This window comes from Bubalus bubalis, chromosome 16, assembly GCF_019923935.1.
Source record: "Bubalus bubalis isolate 160015118507 breed Murrah chromosome 16, NDDB_SH_1, whole genome shotgun sequence".
Taxonomy (NCBI): Eukaryota; Metazoa; Chordata; class Mammalia; order Artiodactyla; family Bovidae; genus Bubalus; species Bubalus bubalis.
Window position 1 is genome coordinate 65220082 of NC_059172.1, and position 26228 is coordinate 65246309.

Sequence of the window (26228 nt, forward strand, 5' to 3'; positions counted from 1 at the left end):
ATAACATTGGTGACTGTATTTGAGATATGACAGCCAAACTTGAATTTAGTTTCTGTTCTAAAAAAATACATTTCAAAATGAATTTCCACCTTCACAAAAACAAACCATAGGAAAGAGTTAGGGGTATAGTGATTTCATTCTGGATACTTGTTATCATAATGACCCATATAACCATGATGGTGTCATCAGTTACCTGGAGCCAAAGTGTGAAGTCCAGTCATCCTTGAGTGTGAAGTCAAGTGAGCCTTAGGAAGCATCACTACGAACAAAGCTAGTGGAGGTGATGAAATTCCAGCTGAGCTATTTCAGATCCTAAAAGATGATGCTGTTAAAGTGCTGTACTCAATAGGCCAGCAAATTTGGAAAACCCAGCAGTGGCCACAGGACTGGAAAATGTCAGTTTTCATTCCAATCAAAAAGAAAGGCAGTGCCAAAGAATGTTCATACTACCACACAATTGCACCACTCATTTCACCCGCTAGCAAAGTAACGCTCAAAAGTCTCCAAGCTAGGCTTCAACAGTATGTGAACTGAGAAATTCCAGATGTTCAAGCTAGATTTAGAAAAGGCAGAGGAACCAGAAATCAAATTGCCAACATCCATTGGATCATTGAAAAAGCAAGAGAATTCCAGAAAAACATCTACCTCATTGACTATGCTAAAGCCTTTGACTGTGTGGATCACAACAAACTGTGGAAAATACTTCAAGAGATGGGAATACCAGACCACCTTACCTGCCTCCTGAGAAACCTGTATGCAGGTCAAGAAGCAACGGTTAGAACCAGACTTGGAACCATGGACTAGTTCCAAATTGGGAAAGGAGTACATCAAGGCTGTATGTCGTCACCCTGCTTACTTAACTTACACGCAGAGTATATATCATGCGAAATGCTGGGCTGGATGAAGCACAAGCTGGAATCAAGATTGTCGGGAGAAATAGCAATAACCTCAGATACGCAGATGACACCACCCTTATGGGAGAAAGCAAAGTGGAGCTAAAGAGTCTCTTGATGAAGTTGAAAGAGGAGGGTGAAAAAGCTGGCTGAAGACTCAACATTCAGAAAATGAAGATCATGGCATTTTGGTCCCATCACTTCATGTTAAATAGATGGGTAAACAGTGGAAACAGTGACAGACTATTTTCTTGGGCTTCAAAATCACTGCAGGTGGTGACTGCAGCCATGAAATTAAAAGATGCTTGCTCCTTGGAAGAAAAGCTATGACAAATCTAGACAGCATATTAAAAAACAGATTACTTTGCAGACAAAGGTCGATCTAGTCAAAGCTGTGGTTTTTCCAGTAGTCATGTGTGCATGTGAGAGTTGGACAGTAAAGAAGGCTGAGTGCCAAATAATTGATGCTTTTAAACTGTGGTATTGGAGAAGACTCTTGAGAGTCCCTTGGACTGCAAGGATATCCAACCAGTCCATCCTAAAGGAAATCAGTCCTCAATATTCATTGGAAGGACTGATGCTGAAGCTGACATTCCAATACTTGGCCACCTGATGCAAAGAGCCGACTCATTAGAGAAGAGCCTGATGCTGGGAAAGATTGAGGGCAGGAGGAGAAGGGGACGACAGAGATGGTTGGATGGCATCATTGACTCAATGAACATGAGTTAACAAGGTCTAGGAGTTGGTGATGGACAGAGAAGCCTGCAGGGCTACAGTTCATGGGGTTGCAAAGAGTTGGACACGATTGAGCTATTGAATAGCAACGACAACTTGTTAAGCACCCAGTACTGTTCTAGGCCGTTTTCTGGCTGTTGGGGATATAGTATTGAACATGTAAGATCCCTACACTTGTGTAGCTTACAGTTTATTGAGGAAAGACAGAGTAATAAATGTAACAGATAATAAAAATCATTTTATGCAGTTTTAAGTGCTGTGAAGGAGATAAACAGGGTAACGTGATAAAAGTAATAAGTGTGAGCAGGAGGGGGTTTATGTATACATTGTTTACAAATAGAAGTCAAGCTTTAATTCAGATATTAATTTACAATATGACCATAAGCAAGTCACTTTTAGCCTCTAGATTTCCTTAGGTTCCTAACTTCTAAAATGGAAGTAAATAATCTAGTTTACTGACGTTTTTATATAGTTATGGTAAAGATTTTTTGTTGAAATTTTTTCATAGGTATAATAATGTGCATACCTCTTAAATGTAAGGCTCAGTGAATTTTTATAAAATGAATTTATTTTTGTAACTGCCCAAAACAAGATAGAGAACATTACCTGCCCTCAGGGAACCCCCTCGTGTGTCTCTTCCCAGTCACTTTTTCATTCCAAATGTGAGATATCTTTCTGATTTATATCATCATAAAGTTTAGTCTCTTTTTTTCTAGTAGCTTTGTTGAGATACAATTTACATACCACCCAACCATTTGAAGTGTGCGATGTGATAGCTTTTAGTATTATTCACAGGAGTTACGCAGCTGTCACCAAGGTTTTAGAACAATTTCATCACCCCTAAAAGAAGTCCTATACCTGTTAGCATTCACTCCCATTTATTCCCGTTTCTCCCTGCTTCCCCACCCCCCCATACCTGGGCAGTTAATAATTTAATTTTTTATCCCTATAGACTTTGCTGTCCTGGACATTTCACATAAATGCAGTCATGCAAATCATGGTCTGTTGTGACTTGTGCTAAACATAATGTTTTCAAGTTTCATCCTGTTTTAGCATCTTTGAAGGACTTTATTGCTGAATAATATTTTATGCATATGATGCTACATTTTACTTTTTCATCAGTTTTTGAACTTGTGGGTTGTTTCTACCCTTTGACTGTTGTGAACATGCTGCTGTAAACATTTGCGTACAAGTTACTGTGTATCCGTACGTGTTCACTTCTTTTTGCTGTAAGCCTGAGAGTGGAATTGCTGGGCCATGTGTTTAACTTTTTGAGGACTTCCCCATCTGATTTCTAAGACAACTGTTTGCCATTAACATTCCTACCAGCAAGACACGTGTTCTCCACATCCTCACCAGCACTGGACAGTGTTTGTCTTTTGGATTATAGTCATTATAAATGGCAATGACGTGCTGTCTCATTGTGGTTTTGATTTGCGTTTTCCTAATGGCTAATGATGTTGAGCATGTTTCCATATCCTTATTGGCCCTTTGTATCTCTTTGGAAAAAATGTATTTTCAAATTTTCTCTGCAGTTTTCAATCAAGTCTTTTTGTTGTTGAGGTATAAGACTTTTTAAAAATTTGTATGTAAGTCTCATATATCGCATATATAATATGCAAATATTTTCTCCTGTGGGTAATCTTTTCACTTTGTTGATGGTATTCCCTGGTTTTAAATTTGGATAAAGTCCAATTTATTATTTATTTTGGGCTTTTATTATTTGAGTTTTTGGCACAATGTCTTAGAATCATCTTGCCTGTGTTTGAACTACATAGAAATTCACGTGTACTTATTTTTGGCTTCTTTTTGCTCAGACTTATGTGGATAGCTGTAGTTTTTTTCTTTTTTTTTTTTTTTTACATTATTGTATAATATTCGACTGCACATATTTACCTGTTTATCCATTCTACTGGTGATAGACATTGGGGATATTTCCTGTCTGAAGCTATTATAAAATCAGGCTGCTATGACCATTCTTGAAAATAGTAATTGGTGTACTTGTCCATTAATTTGTTGAATGTACACAACTGGAATTGTGAGTGGAATTGCAGGATCACAGCTGTACAGAGCTATTGTAGATACTGCCATCAGTTTCCCAAAGTGGTTGTATCAATTTTCATTCCTCCCAGTGCTCTACATCTTCATCATTACATCCACCACTCATTATTATCATGATTTCTTTTTTGTTTGTTTAGCCGTTCTAGTGAATACGATTAGTACAATGCATTCCTTGATGACTGATGACTTTGAGCACCTTAGCAAATCATAGCTCTCTCTGAAGTGCCTTTTCACTTGTTTTGCCCATTCAAGGAAAACATTGGATTTTCTTCTTTTTCCTATTGATCCTATTGATCATGTAAAGGAAATCTTTACATGTATTATTAAAAAAAAAAAATCTCTCCATGGTATACCTTTTTACTCTCTTAATGGTTGGTGTCTTTTAATGAAAAGACAGTCAACTTTAAGCTCTGTTTATCACTCTTTTTCCTTATGATTATGAATGTGTTATTCTTTACTACCTTCTAGAAACTTTGTTTTACCTTTCACATTTCGGTCCATAGTCCATATATGTGATTTTTGTAAGGGTCAAGGTTTATTTTTTACCCATATGTATTTCTAACTGACCCAGATCCATTTATTGCTAAGACTTTGTACCGTACATAGCATCATCACCTTTGTCACAAATCCAGAAGTCTCTGTGTGTGAATCTATTGCTAGACGTTGTTCCACCTACTGCTGCCTGCCTGCCAAGTCGCTTCAGTCGTGTCCGACTCTGTGTGACCCCATGGACTGCAGCCTACCAGGCTTCTCCGTCCCTGGGATTCTCCAGGCAAGAACACTGGAGTGGGTTGCCATTCATCCTCCAATGCATTAAAGTGGAAAGTGAAAGTGAAGTCACTCAGTCGTGTCTAACTCTTAGCGACCCCGTGGACTACAGCCTACCAGGCTCCTCCGTCCATGGGATTTTCCAGGCAACAGTATTGGAGTGGGGTGCCAGTGCCTTCTCCCTTGTTCCACCTACTAGTTTGCTTATTGAATTGCCAGTGCCACAGAGTTCATTTACTAGTTGTATCTAAAAAGATTTTTAACTGACGTGTCTCATAAATAAGTCATAGGTATACAATAAAATGGTAGAAAGCATGTTTCAAAGACAAGGTGACTCTTGGGCTGCCATGTTACTTTATCTTTTATCTTTAATCTTTTATGGTATTAGTTGTTAATGGTTATATGTTATATACTTTTATAATCCTGAAGTTGAGAAATGGAAAATATTAATTACTTGAAAAACTTATTAGAGAGCCATTTAATTTATAAGAAGACATCTAATGTCTACAGAAGAGTTTAGTATCTGCCAAGACTAGGCTCTTCCATTTAAGTCAACAATCTGAATATACTGCTATTTCACAGAATAAACCCTCTCCTCTCATAGTATTGTGAGGTGATGCACTTCCTGGTTCATTCCTAGGTTGGTAGTTTTCTCTTTGCTATATTAACTATTCCTTTCCTCCAATCTTCTGTGACTTTCTATTCTAGTTATTCACAATACTTTTTTGAAGAGAGAGCTCCTGGAGGAGATATTCTGGAAATGGAAACTCCAGGAAAGGAAGATCAGCTGTTGAAATGTTTTTGCTGCAAACTTCTGTGGGTTGAGGATGTGATAACAGTTTTTGAATGTGATGAAAGCTCCATAACTCTGATTTATCTTCTAAGTTGGCACTTATAATCATGCTTTTCTGTTAAGTTCTCCACCACTGCCTGTGTGTGTGTGTATGTACATTTTTTTTTTTTTTCTTTCAGAGTTTCTTCCTTTAATGTTTCATTTTCAGCCACAGGAGGAGCTTAACACACTCTTCACATTTACAGTTCTACTATTTGTTTGGTGGTTATGAATGTTTTATCTTTTTTGAGATGGGGGCTTCTTTTTTCTCCTTTAATGCATGATTCTAGTGTGTGGCTCACTGTTTTGCTAAAATAAAATTAGCAGTGTGTTGGTCTCTGTCAAAGAGCTGAGCGTTTAGCTGGTTGTCTTTATGAAGCGATTGTTGATGGTGAGCCTAAAGGTAAAGGTGGTACGGAGTTTCTAGAAGGTAGTAAAGGAAAGACTATGTTCATAGTCATAAGAAAAAGAGTGGTAAATTGAACTTTTATAGTTACAAATGGGACTCTGGCCCTTGGCATGTTTGCAGAGGGTTTTTTTTGACTTCTAAAAATCCATTTCTGCATTATTGCCAGTGTTTGTCTGGCTTTTGATTTTTTCCTCATGCTTTGCTTTTTTTTCCAGGTTCTCCTAGATGAACAGTATCAGTCATAGTTCTTTTAATGACCTTGCTTGTTAACTCCAATGTCTGACTAATTTATGGGTCTGTTCTGTAGTCTGTTTTCCCTTTTCGGTGTGGAGGAGGGGATTTTAAAGGGCCTCATTTGGTCCTGTCTGGTATGCCTGGTAGTTTTGATTAGATGCACGACACTGTATGTGAAAAAGTTATAGACACTTTAGATGGTGTTGTTTTCCTTCAGGGATGGTGTGTGTGGGGGGGTGTCACTCAGTTGTGTCTGACACTTTGCAACCCCATGGACCATAGCCCATCAGGCTCCTCCATGGGATTCTCCAGGCAAGAATACTGAAGTGGGTTGCCATTCCCTTTTCCAGGGGATCTTCTCAACTCAGGGATTGAACCCAGGTCTCCTGCACCGCTGGCATATTCTTTACCATCTGAGCCACCAAGAAAGGCCTTCATTTTCTTCTAGGGAGGATTTAATTTTCTTTTGACAGAAAGAATATGTGCGGATCACCTTGATGGAGTTGTGCTGGGTTTCAGGCTTTGTTAAGGTTGGTCTCTTTCTAGTTTTCCTTTTCTGCTAGTCTGTAGCCATTTGGGGGGTGTCATCTGAAAGACTTGAGTATTTACTAGGACAGTTATCTTATCTTAAAGGGCCTTGAATCCAGCCTTTGATTCCCAAACTGCAAGAGGGTGTTAATCTCTTAGATCAGCTCTTTGCACTCTTAGAGCTACTTTTTACTTGTTTCTGTAGTATTTGAGCCCATATGTGTACATTTTAGGAGTTGGCAAATATCTTGAGGCGAAATAACACACAGATTTTGAGACTTTTCTATTTATTTCTTTTCAGGATCTTGTCCTTTCAAGTCTTGGATGCTTTTGCAGCTCCAGAGTCTAGAGCTCTGTTTTCTCAGCTTGATAGAATATTGCAGGCTCTGCCTTTATTCCACTCTGCTAGGACTATTATATACCATTTTTTGTATATAAAATAAGCAAGTATACATGATATACACACAAAGATATGCTTTTCTCTCCACTTGTTTCTTAAACAAATTGCACCTTGCTGTTTTCAATTAACGTAATCTTGAAAGTCCATATGTATTCAAAGATATCTTCCTTACTTTTTTACAATAACATAATACTTCATTGCTTAGATGTAGTACAGATACTTTAAAATTGCTTTTTCAGTAAGTAATTTATGATCATATTCTTTTTCTGTGATTTCTAAGAATTTTAATAATAGGACTTTTATTTGCTTTTGTTTTAGAATATCAATAGTATTAGTTCTTTCTTCAGTGTAAAAATGAACTGTTGCCCTAGACTGGAAAGAGGAGGGAAAAAAAAAAACCCTATACTCCTTCTGAGATTTTTTTTTATTAGTATATTTTTTACTTATAACTGTTGGAATTTTATAGTTTCCAATCTTTGCCCTTGAGGTAACATTAGAGATCATTTAGCTTGTAAAGTCTTAGACTTGTCAAAATCAAGTGGTACTTGTATTCAAACCTGATTAAGAAGGAGAAACTTTCACAAATTTTATTAGCTTGAACTTAGAATAACTTTCCTGATCTACTCCTAATTTAACTTCCATAACCATCTACATCAGTATGCTGTGTACTATTAGTGAGAGAAACAATTTTTTCTGGAAACTTGCCCCCTTCATCCTGAAAGAGCTGAAATTCTGAAAGAAGCCAGATTCCTTGGCTTCTCACTTGACAGATCCTCAAAAATTGTAGGTTCTAGATTTTTATGACCCAGATGGGTAAAAACATTGATGTTATTCACTTTCCTTATCTAATCCTTCTCCTCAAGCGCCTCTAACTTGATCCAAGGTCTGGAGGGATGTTTGTTTCATAGAAATACTCTCTTTTTTTTTTTTGGCTGTGCCACGTGGCCAGCGGGATCCTAGTTCCCTCCACCAGGGCTTGAACCTGGGGCCAAGGCAGTGAAAGCACTGAGGCCTAGCCCTTGGACTGCCAGGGAACTCCTAAAATATTCTATTCATGGGTTCACAAACTCCTTCTGTAAAGGGTTGGGTAGTAAATATTTCAGGGTTTGCAGGCCACGTGATCTGTTACAGCTTTCGGTTCTACCACTGCAGCATGAAAGCAGTCATATACAATACTTAAATGAGAGAGGGTGTGAGTTGTAGTAAAACTTTATTTACAAAAATAAGATATTGGGTTGGGTTTGATCAGTGAATCATAGTTTACAAATTATAGTTCACTGGAGGGAAAAGCAGGAGGATCTTTGTGAGATGTATGGCATTTCAAAATCTTACTTTCTAGAAGAGGCTAGAGTAGATTTGAAGTTTTCAGTTAATTTCTCAATGTTTAAAAAATTAGACTTCTGTGTAATTCTTAATATACAACAAAGCAATCATTGCTTTATCTCCTGTTCCTCAAATTAATACTTACTACAAAAAAAAAAAAACTGATAGAAAATAAAGAATATCGGGAAATATTTATTTTGAAAGTTAACTTTGTAACCCAGACTTATTTTTCTTTATTGTATCATAGTACAGAAAGAATTTTTATTATGAGAGAAAGCTTTGTTTTCATTTGTAAACTTTTCTAATTATTTGTTTGCTTTTTTAGAAGAAGGATAAAGTCATGAACTTTGTGAGCTATATTTTATATGTCAGTCAACCAGATAGAATATTATAATAAGAGTTAGAGGGGTTAGCTAGCTCTGATGTCTAAGTTTTAGAAGACAAATACTAAAATGAATTAATTCTAGAATTTAGCTTCAGTAACATCCTTTGTTACATACATTTCATCTTTATAGCCAAATAGCCACATAGAATTTTTCACTTTATCTAGAGTTTAAAGTCATTTTTCTTCCCAATCATCTCAAACCCTCCCAAGTCTTAACTGTAGTTACTTAAATTAGTTCTGACCAAAAACAGCAAACTTAAGAACAGTAAGGTGATTTATACGTGACAGTTAGATTTCAAACCTTTTGACATACAGATTTCTAGGTTTTCCTCTTTTCTGAAGTATACAGAATGGGAGAGTCATCCTTTGTAGGACATTGCACCCATCTTCATAGACGACATCCTCTTGTCTTCTGTCACAGATGTCCTTGCTACTTACCACAGATTGTCAGAATAATAGTAGTTATTAAAATTAGTACTTTCAAATTGATTTAAACTCTTTTGGCTTTATGCTAGTAATATTTTCCTTTCTCAGCTCATTAGAATAAGAGAATTAACTTTATGATCTGTATACTTAAGGATTAAAATTCATCTCATTCATCACCAAATAACTAGTTTTCTTATCTTCCTGCTTGAGGAATGGATGTGTACTGATAATTCAAAATTTTCAGTAATTCATACAATCCACATCAGAATTTCTATTTGAGTCAGTAAGTATTGTTTTCAGTCTTAATGTCTTGGGTTTACTTATCTAATACTTAGTTTAGAGAAGTAAAAATTTCCACAAGTTTTAAAGTGTGCTATTTTATAGATTTTTTAAATAGATAGCAGTTTGTTTGGTCAAAACTTTGGAGAGGGAACTTCCTTGTTGGTCTAGTGGTAAAGAATCTGCCTTCCAATGCAGGGGACATGGGTTCGATTCCTGGTCAGGGAACTAAGATCCCACGTGCCCCGGGGCAGCTAAACCTGGACGCCACAGGTAGAGAGCCTGAGCGCCGCAACTCCTGAGCCCAAGTCCTGTAGAGCTCCTGTGCTGCAACTCGAGTAAGCCCACACGCCACGAGAACCCAGCAGAAATGAAATAAAAACTTTAAAATGAGCGATATATCTTCTCTCAAAAAAGTTTGGCGAGGGTATTTGTTTTTTGAATTTTCATTGAATTGTAATTGATTTACAATGTTGTGTTAGTTTTAGGTGTACTGCAAAGTGAATCGGTTACATATATATCCCCTCTTTTTTTTTTTTAAAGATTCTTTTAACATATAGTCCATTACACAGTATTGAATTGAGTACCCTGTGCTATACAGCAAGTTCTTATTTATCTGTTTTACATATAATAGTGTGTATATGGCAGTCCCAATACCTCCCCCCACCCCCATCCCCTGGTAACCATAAGTTTGTTTTCTACATCTGTGACTTTGCTTCTGTTTTGTAAATATGTTCATTTGTACCCTTTTGTTTAGATTCCACATATAAGCAATATCATATGATATTTGTTTTTCTCTGACTTACTTCACTCAGTTTGACAATCTCTGGTCCACCCATATTGCTGCAAATGGTATTATTTTGTTCTTTTTATGGCTGAGTAATATTTCATTGTATATATATATATATATATACACCACATCTTCTCTATCCATTCCTTTGTCTGTGGACATTTAGCTTGCTTCCATGTCTTAGCTGTTGGAAATAGTGCTGCAGCGAACATTGAGGTGCATATATATTTTTAAATTATGGTTTTTCTCTTGGTATATGCCCAGGAGTGGGATTTTGGGGTCATATGATAGTTCTATTTTTAGTTTTTGAGGAACTTCCATACTGTTCTCCATAGTAGCTGTACCAGTTTTTACATTCCCACTAACAGTGTAGGAGGGTTCTCTTTTGGAGAGAATATTTTTTAAAAATAAAGAATATGTTTCTAGAGTTAGGATAGAAACCTGAGTTATAAAGAATTTTCATTTCTTTGCATCTTTGAGGTGTAAATAGAGTTTTAAAATGTATTAGGCCTTTTTCAAGTTAAAAACGAGGTGTATGTTCATTTAAAGATGTGCTAATTTTTAAAAACTTTACAGCTTATATTCCTTGCTACTGTTTCAGCTTCTTTTCATAATGAGAAAATTAGAATTAATCATTGTTTTGGGGGATACATATATTTGACAGAACTGGAAGAACAGACTCGAAAAGCTCTAGAATTGGACCAGGAACGAAAACGAGCAAAAGAAGAGGCAGAAAGGCTTGAAAAGGAGCGTCGAGCTGCTGAAGAGGCCAAGTCTGCTCTAGCGAAACAGGCTGCCGACCAGATGAAGAATCAGGAGCAGCTGGTAAGGGAACCTGGGTTCTATTAGGGAAAAAGAAAAATTTAGGCAAAAGCATGGATAAAATCAGTCCCACGATTTCAGACTATATATTCTCTGAACACAAATGCATCGTTCCATGCTCAGTAGCTCAGTCATATCCAGCTCTTTGCAACCCTTTGGACTATAACCTGCCAGGCTCCTCTGTCCATGGGATTCTCCAGGCAAGAATACTGGAGTGGGTTGTCATCTCCTCCTCCAAGGGATCTTCCCAACTCAGGGATCGAACTGGCACATCTCCTGTGTCTCCTGCATGGCAGGTGGACTCCTTCACCACTGAGCCACCTGGGAAGCCCTCTGAACACAAAGGTGTTGGTTAAACGTGTTTTCAGCTCTCCTCACTATGGTATGTGTGCACTCACTGCAAAGACATAGCTTTGTGAAAGTGAAAGTCATTCAGTTGTGTCTGACTCTTTGTGACCTCATGGACTATCCAGTCCATGGGATTCTCCAGGCCAGAATACTGGAGTGGGAAGCTGTTCCTTTCTCCAGGGAATCTTCCCAGCCCCGGGATTGAACCCAGATCTCCTTCATTGCAGGTAGATTCTTTACCAGCTGAGCCACCAGGGAGGCTGAAACATGAACTCCTAAAATACATTCAAATACTTTTTTTTTTATATATATATAATTTAAATTTATTTATTTTAATTGGAGGCTAATTACTTTACAATATTGTATTGGTTTTGCCATACATCAACATGAATCCGCCACGGATGTACACGTGTTCCCCATCCTGAACCCCCCTCCCACCTCCCTCCCTGTACTATTATTTGAATGTATTTTAAAGCAGTAAGTAGAATAACAAAGAAACATGAAAACCATGAAATAAATGAACCATTTTCTGTATTCAGACAGAGGAATGAATACCTGTCATCATAAAGGTAGTTCCAGTGTAAAAATAGACAGTTTGGAGGTTGCAGTATTTATTTACTGTATTAAATAAATGATCAAGATTGTGCAGCCACTGCTAGAAGTATGTTGTACCCAAAATCAACAGTAGAAATTTTGTTTGCCAATGAGGACTAATAAGAAAATAAGTTCAGATAATGGAAACTGAAAAAAAAAAGAAAAAACTTCTGTAAAATTAGGTGTATTATACTTTCTTTAAAGCAAACCTAAGATCCAAGTAACTTAATGACAGAGTTTGGAAATGAGTCTAAACTGTTTATTTCTTCTTTTAAAAAGAAACCTAGAAATAAAACCATAAAAGATACATAGAGCTTGTAGCTAACAAAGGATTCTGATCCACTTTGATTTTATATAAGCTACTGGCATGTTTTGCTTTAGATAAACTGCCATTATGTATATTCTAAATTTTATAAGATAATCATAAGTTAATTATAAGATGGGTTATGACTGGATTTTTTGTGTGTGTATTTACTGGACCTGCAAATGATGAGTATGCATGACAGCCAGAAGAATTGGGATTTAAGTATTAGTTTAGGCATTTCCTTGCTCTGTGTCTTTGGGTCTTTCTGAGCCTCAGATCCCTCCCTTTGAAAAATGGAGTAAAACCACCTAATAGGGTGTCACATGAGAGTATTTGACAAAGTGCTATAAAAAGCATTATGTAAACAGTTTTTTCTTTTTTTTCCTTCTGTAAGCATTAGCAAATATTTTATTGACGAAAGTTAAAAAGTAGCTGCTAGGTTCTTGCTATGAAAACAGGAGTAACTTTGTGTACATAGAATAATTTTAAAAGTCTCACTTTGTCTCCTTATGAGCTTATAATACAAATAAGATTTTTATGATCTTAAAGAAATAGTTCCTTTTTTTTTTAAACAGAAGGCTCTATGAGAAACATATAAAAAGAGTCCATGTTGGAATTCCCTGGCAATCCAGTGGTTAGGACTCTGCACTTTCACTGCAGGGGCATGGGTTCTGTCCTTGGTGGGGAAACTAAAATCTTAAAAGCCACACGACGTGGCCCAAAAAGAAAAAACAGTTCATGTATATTAAAGTGTTTTTGACTTAAATTATTGAAACCCTATTATATTTTTTAGTATTGGCAATTGTTTCATTTATTTTAGGCAGCAGAACTTGCCGAATTCACTGCCAAGATTGCACTTCTAGAGGAAGCCAAGAAGAAAAAGGAAGAGGAGGCTACTGAGTGGCAACACAAAGTAATCATTTGTTCATCACTATCATTTACCAGACACCTACTTTGTACCCAGCATATGCTGAATTTATAGAGATTAAGATACAGTCATGATTTAGAGGGGAAGAGATACCACTGTATGAATGTGTACATATTGTAGTTTAATATTAATCTAGTGATAAGAGCTAATCAGTACTTTGGGAACACAGAAGTGTTAGTTTCTTTAGGAATGAGACAGGTGTTGGGGACACCCACCCTTAAAAGTTGAAGCTAGCTGTTGAATGACATTCAGTTTGGGGGTAGAAAAGATGGGGTCTGAAGAGATAGTCATTCCAGATTGTAGGAATTGAATGAGCATAGGAAGAATCTTATTTCAGGAACTTTGAGAGTTGAGGCTAGAAAGTTAGAGAAATCATTAAGCTGTGAAAGGCTTTTTTAAGTAAACGCCCTGCTCAAAAGAAAAATGTTGGGAAGTATCTGTAGACTTTGGGCTTTGAAGATTTCAAAACACGTTTGCAACATGATGAAGCATGATTTTATAAAAACAGCTAAGCAATCAGAATGATGGATGGATTAGGATAGTGGGCAGGATTACTTATGAGCTAATGACTCACTAAGGATGTGGCATTGAGAAAAGAGAGGGACAGGAATTGTTGAAGGACATTTTTTCATAGACTCAAAGGGGCATGGCAACCAAATGATTGGCTCTAAAGTTGGATTAGAAGAATGTAATCAAAACGATACTGAGATTTCAGAGTTCCTAAGTACGTGAAACTACTGTTGTCTGAAATGGCAAAAAAGTGAAAAATTAGGCTTTACTTGGAAGGGTGGGGAATATAAGAGGAGAATTTAATTCAGACTTTAAACTTTTAAATGAAACTATAATAATAATTTTTTACACTCAAAGGTATATAGTTCTGTGACTTTTCTACAACAACATGTACTTATTAGCTAAAATGGTTTTCTTTCACTCTTAAATTTTCTTTGTAGCACTTTGGATTTCATAGGGGAGTTTTTTATATTAGAGTTATGTATATATGTACATGTTGTTTAGTCGCTAAGTCATGTCTGACTCTTCTGTGACCCCATGGAAGGTAGCCCTCGAGGCTTCTCTGTCCATGGGATTTCCCAGGCAAGAATACTGGAGTGGGTTGCTGTTTCCTTCTTTAGGGGATTTTCCAGACTCAGGGATCGAACTTGCATCTCCTGCATTGGCAGGCAATGTGGGAAGCCCATATATGTACATAGAACTCCACAAAAGTGAAAGCACTGTTAACTTATATGTTCACACTTCCCTTATTAGAATTGTATCCCTCTTAGGAATGATATATGAACTTCAGGGACACACAAACTTATAAAAATAATGTATCACAGAAACACATCCTGTGAATTATAGAAATTAGAAAATGCACGTAAAAGAAAAATCACATTCCCACAAACCAGGATCAGTATTTTAACATCGCGGTGCATATCCTTCCAGGATCTTTTCCTATGTGCATATGTGTGTTGTTGTTCAGTCATTGAGTTGTGCCCCGATGCTTTGCAACCCCATGGACTGCAGCATGCTAGGCTCCTCTCCCCTCCCCTGTCTCCAGGAATTTGTTTCAGTTCATGTCCATTGAGTTGGTGATGCTATCTAACTGTCTCATCCTGCGCTGCCCCCTTCTCCTTCTGCCCTCGGTCTTTCCCAGCATCATGGTCTTTCCAGTGAGTTGGCTATTCCCATCAGGTGCCCAGAGTATTGGAAATTCAGCATCAGTCCTTGCAGTGAATATTCAGGTTTGATCTCCTTGCTGGACTTGCAAGAGTCTTCTCCTGCACTACAATTCAAAAGCATCAGTTCTAGAGTTCTCAACCTTTTTTATGGTTCAACTCTCACATCCGTACATGACTACTGGAAAAATCAGAACTGACTACACAGACCTTTGTTGACAAAGTGATGTCTCTGTTTTTTAATACCTTGTCTAGGTTTCTCATAGCTATCCTTCCAGAAAGCTAAATGTCTGAATTTCATGGCTGCAGTCACCAATCCCCAGGGATTTTGGAGCCCAAGAAAATAAAATCTTTCTCTGCTTACACTTTTTCACCTTCTGTTTGCCATAAAGTGATGGAACTGGATGCCATGATCTTAGTTTCTTGAATGTTGAGTTTTAAGCCAGCTTTTTTACTCTCCTCTCTCACCCTCATTATGAGGCTCTTTAGTTCCTCTTCACTTTCTGCCATTATAGTGGTGTCATCTGCATATCTGAGGTTGTTGATATTTCTCTGGCAGTCTTGATTCCAGCTTGTGATTCATCCAGCCTGGCATTTCACGTGATATGTGCTACATACAAGTTAAAATAAGCAGAGTGACAGTATACGGCCTTGTTGTACTCCTTTCCCAATTTTGAACCAGTCCGTTGTTCCACGTTTGCTTCTTGTCCTGCGTACAGGTTTCTCAGGAAACAAGTAAGGTGGTCTGGTATTCCCATCTCTAAGGATTTTTCAGTTTGTTATGATCCACAATCAAAGGCTTTAGCATAGTCAATGAAACAGAAGTTGATATTTTTCTGGAATTCTCTTGCTTTCTCCATGATCCAATTAATGTTGGCAATTTGATCTCTAGTTCCTCTGCCTTTTTGAAACCCAGCTTATACATCGGGAAGTTCTTGGTTCATGTACTGCTGAAGCTAGCTTGAACGATTCTGAGCATTACTTTGCTAGCATGTGTAATAAGTGCAATTGTGTGGTAGTTTATACATTCTTTGGCATTGCCCTTCTTTGGGATTGTAGTGAAAACTGACTTTTTCCAGTCCTGTGGCCACTGCTGAGTTTTCCAAATTTGCTGACATACTGAGTGCATGTATGTGTGTACATATACATTGGTATTGCTGAAGAATTGATGCTTTTGAACTCTGTCGCTTTTGCACTGTCATGCTGAAGAAGACTCTTGAGAATCCCTTAGACCGCAAGGAGATCAAGCCAGTCAATCTTAAGGAAATCAACCCTGAATATTCATTGGAAGGACTGATGCTGAAGCTGAAGCTCCAGTATTTTGGCTACCTGATGAGAAGAGCCAACTCATTGGAAAAGACCCAGAATGCATGGAAAGATTGGAGGCAGGAGAAAAGGGTGACAGAGGATGAGATGGTTGGATGGTATCACCGATGCAATGGACATGAACTTGGGCAAACTCTGGGAGATAGTGAGGGACAGGGAGACCTGGTGTGCTGCAGCCCATGGAGTCACGAAGAGTTGTACACAACCTGGTGACTGAACAACAGCAGTCATTTGTATGTCCAGAGTGAGCTCATGCTGTACATACTGTTCCATTTTAGTCAGTTTTCATCTCATCTCAGACTATATTCAAAAGTTTTTCATTTAGATATAATTGACATATAATGTATTTTCAGGTGTATAATATGGTTCGGTATTTGTATCTGTTGTGAAATGATCATCATGGTAAGTCTTGTTAACATCCATCATCATATAGCTACAGAAATTTTCATCTTGTAATGTAAACTTTTAAGATTTGCTTTCTTAGCAGCTTTGAAATATAGAATATATTATTAACTATAGTTCGTGTTAGTCCATATAATGCTCTCTCTATATATATCCCCATGACTCATTTATTTTATATGTGGGAGTTTGTACTTTTTAATTCCCTTCTCCCATTCCTCTTCGACTTTTGTTTCTGGTAACCATTGGTCTGTTCTCTGTATCCATAAGCTCAGTTTTTTTGTTTGTTTGTTTTTTGATTTTTTAGATTCCACATATAAGTGAGATCATGTGGTAATTTGCTTTTCTCTGTCTGACTTACATTACTTGGCATAATACCCTCAAGGTCCATCTGTGTTGTTGCAAATGGCAATGTTTTTCCTTTTTTATAGCTGAATAATATTCCACTGTATATGTGTACTGGATGGAAATCCAGTATCTTAAGATTTTAGAAATCCCAAATCTTAATATTTGAATATATTGTATTTATATTTATATTTGCATTGTATGGGGACTTCTCTGGTGGCTCAGCAATAAAGAATCCGCCCTCAATGCAGGAGACTCTGGTTCAATCCCTGGGTCAGGAAGATCCCCTGAAGAAGGAAATGGCAACCCACTCCAGTAATTCTTGCGTGGACACTCCTACAGACAGAGGAGTCTTGTAAGCTACAGTCCATGGGGTTGCAAAGAGCCAGACATGACTTAGTGATGAAAGAACAACAATACAATATACGTATACTGCCTTTTCATTATCTCTTTACCTACTGATGGACACTTAGGTTTCTTCCATATCTTGGCTGTTGTGTAAATAATGCTGCAGTGAACATATTGGGGGGATGTGTATATCTTTTCAAATTAGCATTTTGTTCCTCTGGATAAATACTCAGAAGTAGAATAGCTGGATTATACATAGTAGTTCTGTTTTTAAATTTTTTAAGGGATCTTCATACTCTTTTCCACAGTGGCTACACCAGTTTACATTCCCAGTGAAGGTGAACAAGTGTTGCCTTTTTTCCACATCCTTACCAACACTTGTTATTTCTTGTCTTTTTGATAGTAGCCATTCTTACAGGTATGATGTGTTATCTCATTGTGGTTTTGATTTGCATTTGATTTGCATTTGATGATTAATGATGTTGAATATCTTTCCGTGTGCCTGTTGGCCATCTCTGTCTTCTTTAGAAAAAATGTCTATTCGTATCATTTGCTCATTAAAAAAAAATACTGTTAGGGTTGTTGTTGTTTTTGTTGAGCTGTATGAATTCTTCACATATTTTGGGTATTAACACCTTATCAGAACTATAATTCACATATATTTTCTCCTGTTTTGTATCTTGCCATTTCATATTCTTGATATATATATGTGTGTATATATATATATTGGTTTGCAAAGCCTTTTGGTTTAAAGTTGTCCCACTTGTTTGTTTTTGTTTGTATTGCTTTTGCTTTTGGTGTCAAATCCAAAAATTTATCACCAAGACCTATATCAAGGCACTTACTGTCTATATTTTTTTGAAAAGTTTTATGATTTCAGGTCCTATGTTCAAGTCTTTTGATCCATGTTGGGTTGATTTTTCTCTGTGGTGTGTACAGTAGGTGTCCAGTTTCATCCTTTTGCATGTGGCTGTCTATAGTTTCCCTTCCCCAATCTATATTCTTGGCTGCTTTGTTGTAAGTTAACCATATATGCGTGAGTATATTTCTGGGCACACAGTATTCAGAATTGACCCAAAAAGTCTATTATAGCTAATTTGCCAAGCCAGTGTCCAGAGTAGGACTTTGCATTGCATCTGTTTGATCAGTCTCTTTTAGTAGGACAGTTCTTTTTGTGATACTGATTTATTAAAAGGATCCGCATTATCCCTCCTTCTGTATTTTTCTAGTTTCCTTATGATGTCATTCAGCTTGTCTTTTTTCCTTTGGTATTCTTGTAAGCTGAAAGATAAATCTAAAAGCTTAAAGGATTCAAATTAAAAGTTTCTGGCTGTGATGCCTCATAAGAGAAATTTTCATACAATTTATTATCCAAACTGGAACACTTTTTGAGAATGTAAGGGAGTGTTGTTAATAATTACACCAGGACTTTTCCAGGCAACCCAGCATGATATAATTACTCAGACAATTGGTGATGTTCGATATTTCCTGTTGTATTATATCAGAAGACACTTAATATCTGATTGGCCCAGTTATTCTAATTGATCATGGGATTAGAGTAATAACAGTCTTATTCTTCCCATGTCTGATTATATTTTATCATTGCTAAAATGTAATCTATCACATGTGAATTTCTTTGTCATTATACCTATATCCATTTTCTCATCAACCATTTGTACAACAGTTTTAGCAACAATTGATAATCCTTGCTAGATTTAACAGTTTTATTAGGATTTGCACAGTGGTGTCTTTAATTCTGAAAATAAGCTTCTATCACTGGGGCTTGTTTTTATTATCCTGACATATAGAAAGGATGACTTGAATCTTTTAATTTCTGGTTCTCAAAGTAAGTTGCTTATAAGCTTATTTTTTTATGCTTAGGCTTTTGCAGCCCAGGAAGACTTGGAGAAGACCAAAGAAGAGTTAAAGACTGTGATGTCTGCCCCACCTCCACCTCCACCACCACCAGTCATTCCTCCGGCAGAAAATGAACATGATGAGCATGATGAGAATAATGCTGAGGCTAGCGCTGAATTATCAAATGATGGGGTAATGAACCATAGAAGTGAGGAGGAACGTGTGACAGAAACACAGAAAAATGAACGTGTTAAGAAGCAACTTCAGGTATTTAAATTTGCAGTTTGTATGCACATTTAAATATAGTTTGCATTTCCCCCATTTGTTAAGACAAACTTACTAAAAAGGAATACTTGATTTTTGGAAGCGTTTAGCTCTAGCTGGCCTTGTGATTGGTTTGTAAGTGCTTGGCCTACAGGCACATTATTTTTTCCATTGTATGTTCTTGTTACCAGATGTTTGTTAGCTTTGTGTAGAGACCTTAATTCAGTTCAGTTCAGTTGCTCAGTCGTGTCTGACTCTTTGCGACCCCATGAATCCCAGCACGCCAGGCCTCCCTGTCCATCACCAACTCCTGGAGTTCACGTCCATCGAGTCAGTGATGCCATCCAGCCATCTCACCCTCTGTTGTCCCCTTCTCCTCCTGTCCCTAATCCCTTCCAGCATCAGAGTCTTTTCCAATGAGTCAACTCTTCACATGAGGTGGCCAAAGTACTGGAGTTTCAGCTTTAGCATTATTCCTTCCAAAGAAATCCCAGGGCTGATCTCCTTCACAATGGACTGGTTGGACCTCCTTGCAGTCCAAGGGACTCTCAAGAGTCTTCTCCAACACCACAGTTCAAAAGCATCAATTCTTCGGGGCTCAGTTTTCTTCACAGTCCAACTCTCACATCCATACATGACCACTGGAAAAACCATAGCCTATTGAAAAGCAGAGACATTACTTTGCCAACAAAGGTCCGTCTAGTCAAGGCTGTGGTTTTTCCAGTGGTCATTTATGGATGTGAGAGACCTTAATTAGTAAGTTATTATTTAATTATAGCTTTTAACTGTAGTTAATTATAGTTAAAAAGTAGAACCTAATGTTAATACTGTGTTTAAGAAACAACTTTTGTTTTTAAACAGTATACATGTAAAGCGATGATAATTTAATAGACTACCTGTAAGACATTACAGAATCTAAATTTTTTGTTCAGATTTTGTATTGGCAAAAGATCAGCTTATTAAGTGTACATAATTAGGTCAAAATAGTAAATTTTAGTAGTATTATACCCATTGGAGAACTTACTAAAATAAGTTCTGTAATTTTTAAATTGTGAAATCTTTAAATATTAATAAGGAAAATGAGGTGATAGTGGTAATATTATCCTTTTGGAGAAAGTTTCTCTCATGGTATAGATTTTAGATCTTACGGTAACACAAACCATAATGGTTACATTGAACCTTTTTAAGTCATTTCAAGTATTAGATGAGAAGGTTAAGGAAATTTAGAATAACACACAAATCATCATAGTTGCAGAGTACAGAAATGAAAGGCCATGGGTATTCCTTTCTAACCACTATCCCCCACCATTACTAAAAGTAAAACAACTTAAACAATTTAAAGAAAAAGATTTCACCGTGGAAATTTTAATATAGTACGAAGTCAAAGATGTGTTATATATGTATTTTTGTCTTTAAACCTTTTCCATAGATTTTTTTTTTAAATCTAAGAAAATAATAATAGTCATACTCTTTATTTTTTAAACAGGCATTAAGTTCAGAATTAGCCCAAGCCAGAGATGAAACCAAGAAAACACAAAATGATGTTCTTCATGCTGAGAATGTTAAAGCAGGCCGTGATAAGTACAAGACTCTGCGACAGATTCGGCAAGGCAATACAAAGCAACGTATTGATGAGTTTGAAGCAATGTGAGAGCTGTTATTTTGCATACATGTTCTTCATAAGCTGAACCACCAACAGAGAAAAGCAGGCCTTTGCGGATGTGATGGAATGCATCCCACCTTGCCAAAGCACTTACACCAGTTTGACTGTGGTGGCTAAAAGACATTTAAGGGGAGCTTTTCAACATTAAGGCAGTGTGATACCATGCTTGATTTTCTTTTTCTTTTGGGCCAGGGAATGAAGAACAGTGCTCCATCACCTCCTTTTTCACACTTTTCATTTTCCGTTTTTTTTTTTTTCTGTTGAAGATTAACACTAATTATCATGTCTGACAAATGTGTGTGTATGATTTAAGCACTTTGTACATTTTACAGGATGATGGTGACTTAATGAGTGTTTAGGTAGAGCACTCTTTCCTTCTCTTTCCACATTTTAGCTCCATGTATTTCCACATTCTCTCTCATTCTCGTTTTCTCAGTGTGTACTTTTCATACCTTAATATGCCCTCTAATCGTAGCACTACATGTTTTAATCATTGGCAGTGATTAAAATAAGCATAGGTGAAAAGTCTTTGATTATTGTGTAGAAGATGGCTATGAATCATGAAAAGGATTAGAAAGTTTAATAGTGTAGTGTACAGCTTGTGGTTAATTTTTTAAATCTCAATTTAAAACATTATTGGATTTTTTAAAATTACAGTCCTCTGACAGCTGGATTGATTGGTGTTTCATCTCCTGTCATCCTTTGGTTGTCTTTGCCCACTGATTTCACAAAGGTATAGACAGCAGGTAGTAAGTCCCTAGGAAAGTTTATTGATGAAACACTACTGCAAATAACAGTTGTCTCTGAAATATTTCATAGATTGATTAGAAAAACAGATATTTAATAAAAGAAATTATACATTTGTTGGTAATTGATTGTCATCATTAAAAAAAACCCTGGACCTTTCTGGAAGGGCAGCGTATGAAAACATCAGTCCCAAGAAGGGGACAGTAATACTACCTCACTACTATACCTGCAGTGACTGGTCGTTCAAACACAGTGAAATGTGTAAGCTATGTTTTATAATATGTAGAGATACTTCCCATCATAAAGGAGTATTTTTGAGATTTCTTTTTCCTTCAGAATATCTTAAGAGTGCTAAATTTTAACTGCCTTTTTGTTGAACTGAACTGTGGGACTCTGATTTGTATTACAATTGTAAGCTCTCACTGGTATACTATCTTCTGGAAGGGTGTTGTACATCTGAGGAAGTGTGTGTGTGTGTGTGTGTGAATGTGTGAGAGAGAGGTTGCCCTTGTAGCATATGACGAATGTCTGTACCTTCATTCTTGATGTAATTATTACATAATCATTTTAGCATATTTGGTTTCTAAATCATTGTGCTTATTTTTTCAATCTCTAAAGATACTTAAATTTGGTTAGTTAATTGTATTTTAGAAATTATAATTTTAGGTGATACTAATTTCATTAATGTTTTACAAAGAAATCTTTCCAGTTTAAAAGATGTTGAATATTCACATGTTCTAACATTTTCTTTACTGTAAAACATCTAGATTTGGAGATACGGAAAGCCTTGTTTTCTCTGTGTGGTTCAGCTACTTTCCATCTGGTATTATGCGTTCAAATTTACAATTATCCATTAAAATTGCCATTTTGTTAGACATTTTTCACACACAATAGATTTAAGTTGTGTCTGAAAGTATCTCATGCTTTTTTGATTTTGCTGACTTTAAAAGGATTAATCTGGGCAGACATTATGAAAAGGAAAGGTTGCATTTAATATATTTTTTGGATTTAGTAGGACAAAAGGTAACTGGTTAACCTTGAAGTGACTGTTGTACAGTGGTTGTGCACATCCTTCAAAACACGGTGGAAGAGGATGTTTCTCCTTGTAGCACATGAGAGCAATAGATGGTGAGCCCTGCTATTCATGGTTAAAGCATGTGTTCACTTCAAAGCATTAAACAATTGCCATAACAGGTGAAAATTTGGATTTCTATTGGATTTTTATTAATTTGCTTGATTTTGAATTGTGTACACTACCATTCCTACTTCAGTTTGATATCAGTGTTGAAAAATTACCAGTTATATTTGCTGTTTATAATCTATTTGTAGATTAGGATTAAAATGGATTTAATCCATTTTTAAAGCTGTGTGAATTTTTCTAAACAGGAACAACTATTTGCAATATGGGTTTTCATTAAACCAATTATAACTTTTATTATTAGCAGTTGAGAAGCACATGTTCATATAGCAATGTAAAAATATATTAATGAGTATTTGGTAAATTCCAACAGGCTTTTCCCATTAGCATAATTTTGTGTTGTACAATTAAATTACATCTATAATTTTGGATAACATTCATTGATTAACAATAAAGTGACAAAAGCTCATGCCTTCACGGTTCACTGTTGTTATTTAACATGGATTTCTTATATATATTTCCTGAAAATTATACTCTCTAATAGATCTATAAATTATTATATTTTTAAAATGAGAAGTGATTAGGAAAAAGTTTAAAATCCTCATACATTTACTCTTTCCCAAAAATTATATGTCATTTTTGGTATGGAAGTAATAGTGATTGTTAATTTTCTGGAGAAATTAAATTATTAAAGATCAGCCCTCTTCCTCATAGAATATCATATAAGATTTCTAGTCATTGCTCTTATTGTATAGTGAGTATTTGATTTTCCTAAGGAAGAAACAGTTTCATTGTCATTGATTAATCTCACTGTTAAAATGTTAATTTTCTCTAAAGAGCTATATATACTTAGTGCTTCTTATTATCATGAAGATTATTCCTAAAGAAACAAGTGATAAATCTATTCTAAGAAAAATAAAAGCCAGGTAGGTGTCTTCTCAGTTGATAATAATATTTGTCACTTTATTATTTCTACTCTCAAAAACAGGTAGTGATCTCTTTATTCTGATCCTGTTAGAAAAGAAAAGAAGCGGGAATTTTATTACAATATTTTGCTTTTTATCTGAGTAGAGTTTTTCTCTTAGAACTAGAATTAACACTTAGGAAGTTATCTTAGACTGATTAGAACTCACTCCTGGTTATCATCAGAAAAGAGTTCCAATGTTATGATTAAAAATACCATTACTTTCTGTCTCAGCTCTTACTACCTGTTGATTGGTGATATTTTTAGAATTGAAGATAAAAAGATTTTTTAGGTCCCAAAGCATCCCATTTTACGTATGCATGCATAATGAAAGTAATTAGTCTTTTTGAAATCTAAAACTTTAAGGTATAGGGATTATTGCCTTTAGCATTAATTTACTGGACTGATTAGTAAACCAGAGCTTAGATATCTGTCTATAATAAGGGGAAACATTAAATATGGAACTACCCTGGTAGTTCTCTCTTGTTTGTTTGTTCTAAATAAACAGAACTTTAGCTTTTCTTATTCTGTATTTCATTCTTTTTTTTTTTAACTAGAAGATAGTCTATTAAATAGTCCTGTGTGGTTTATCATGTAGAATGACAAATATTCTACTACATTTTAAAAGCACTGTGGATTCAGCAGATAGCATAACTTCATAAACTGTCAAGGCAATATGACTCCTCACATAGTACACTGTTAGCAAGGAAAAATTGGCCTACCATATATTAAAGCCTGTCACCTTCTCATCCCTGGCTTTTCCAGTTAATTTTAACTCCCCTTTTTTCTGAGTGGACCTATTTCTTAATGTCTCCATCTTAGTGATTTTAAGAGCTACCATTTTCCCTCTGGAAAGATGATGACTTCTTGCTTTGCTGCCTCAATATTTCAACCTCCCTTAAACTGTGATAACAAAAGTTTTCTGATTTGAGGTTACATATGCTGCTTTAGGGGATTCCCTGATAGCTCAGTTGGTAAAGAATCCGCCTGCAATTCAGGAGACCCCAGTTCGATCCGTGGGTTGGCAAGATTTGCTGGAGAAGGGATAGGCTACCCACTCCAGTATTCTTGGGCTTGCCTTGTGGCTCAGCTGATAAAGAATCCACTGGCAATGTGAGAGACCTGGGTTTGATACCTGGGTCGGGAAGATACCCTGGAGAAGGGAATAGCTAACCACTCCAGTATTCTGATCTGGAGAATTCCATGGACTGTATAGTGCATGGGGTTGCCAAGAGTCAGACACGACTGAGTGCTGCTTTAGGAGTTGAAATATTCTTTATTATTTCTTACAGAATTTTAGGGTTAAAGATTATGACTGAGAGAATTACCCCATGGCATGTCTTTAAATTCAAGCTTATGTTCGGCTATGGAGTTCCCTAGCTACTAAACAGTTCCAGGTTCTTAACTGCCCTTCGTCTAGCTATGAACTGAGGCAACTTAGCACACATACACATTTAGCCAATACACTTTTATTCAGTATGTTGTATATTCTACGATATAGAAGTATGATTAGAATGACTGTGACCCATTGTTTTAGACTACCTTAAAGTGTGAAACCTGAAATATTTATCTTAGCTCTTGGATCATTTGCAATAATCTGTTAAAGTACTAAATTTCTTTTAAGATGGCAACACCATTTTATTGATTCATGGTATTTGTATGCCCAGATTCCTCCGTGCTTATATCTAGTCAGTTGCTTCCATCCTTGTAATTTATTACTGGTTTAATTGTTCAGTTTTAATTTATGAACATTTTTAAAATTTAGGTTTGCTTTGATTATTATGCATGTCATTGAGTTTGCTTCTAAAAGTAGTTGACTGGTGGTGTTTAACTAAGTCTATATAGCCATATGTCCATTTTCTTAGTGGTAACATGGGATCAGAATTTCTGAGATTTGTGTGATAATCCTTGGGGAAATTCCTTTTGATAAAATATGGATTTATTATATCAAAGCCTTCTAGCATTGTATTATAATGTATGCCATTATATCTTGTTTGCAACTTAAAACGATGTTTTATCTTATAGGCCTAGATATGCAGGAATGTCTTAGACTCATAGGGCAACACTACCTCCTTCCTCTCTTTCCTTTTGTTTATACTCTAAAATCTATGTAATTCAGATGTAGCATTTTAGTTTTATATACCATCATTCCATTTATGTAATTATTTGCTTTTAAATTTTAGCTAATTTGGATAAAAAGATACACTGTGTGATGAAGGAGACTACCACAACATAAAGAAGAGCAATAGAGGAAAATAAGCAACCGGTAGAGAATAAGAATATACAGTACAGTTTCTTAAGTATGGTTGTTATCTGATAAATGACTTAATTTTCACTTTATAGGTCAAATTTTAAACACTGATCAATATTTAAAGATACTCTAAAAAAATAAAGTGCCTAATTTAAAAAGTTTTTCTAACTTTATAAAAAGACTCATTTTATACC

At 36.1% G+C, this 26228-nt stretch overlaps 1 protein-coding gene across 3 annotated transcripts in view; it reads left to right on the plus strand.

The window, feature by feature from the left end:
- The window catches only part of RDX (radixin), a 107288-nt gene that overhangs the window by 60855 nt on the left and 20205 nt on the right, over positions 1–26228 (plus strand). For 2 of the 3 annotated variants that reach the window (XM_025266920.2, XM_006072578.3), the window contains exons 11-14: positions 10728–10888; positions 12952–13044; positions 19032–19274; positions 20758–23288. In XM_025266920.2, coding sequence (XP_025122705.1) covers positions 10728–10888; positions 12952–13044; positions 19032–19274; positions 20758–20922 — 662 coding nt within the window. In that variant the 3' untranslated portion in view covers positions 20923–23288. Of the gene's footprint in view, positions 1–10727; positions 10889–12951; positions 13045–19031; positions 19275–20757; positions 23289–26228 lie in introns of those variants that run through there. The other variant, XM_025266921.1, reaches the window with a different exon arrangement.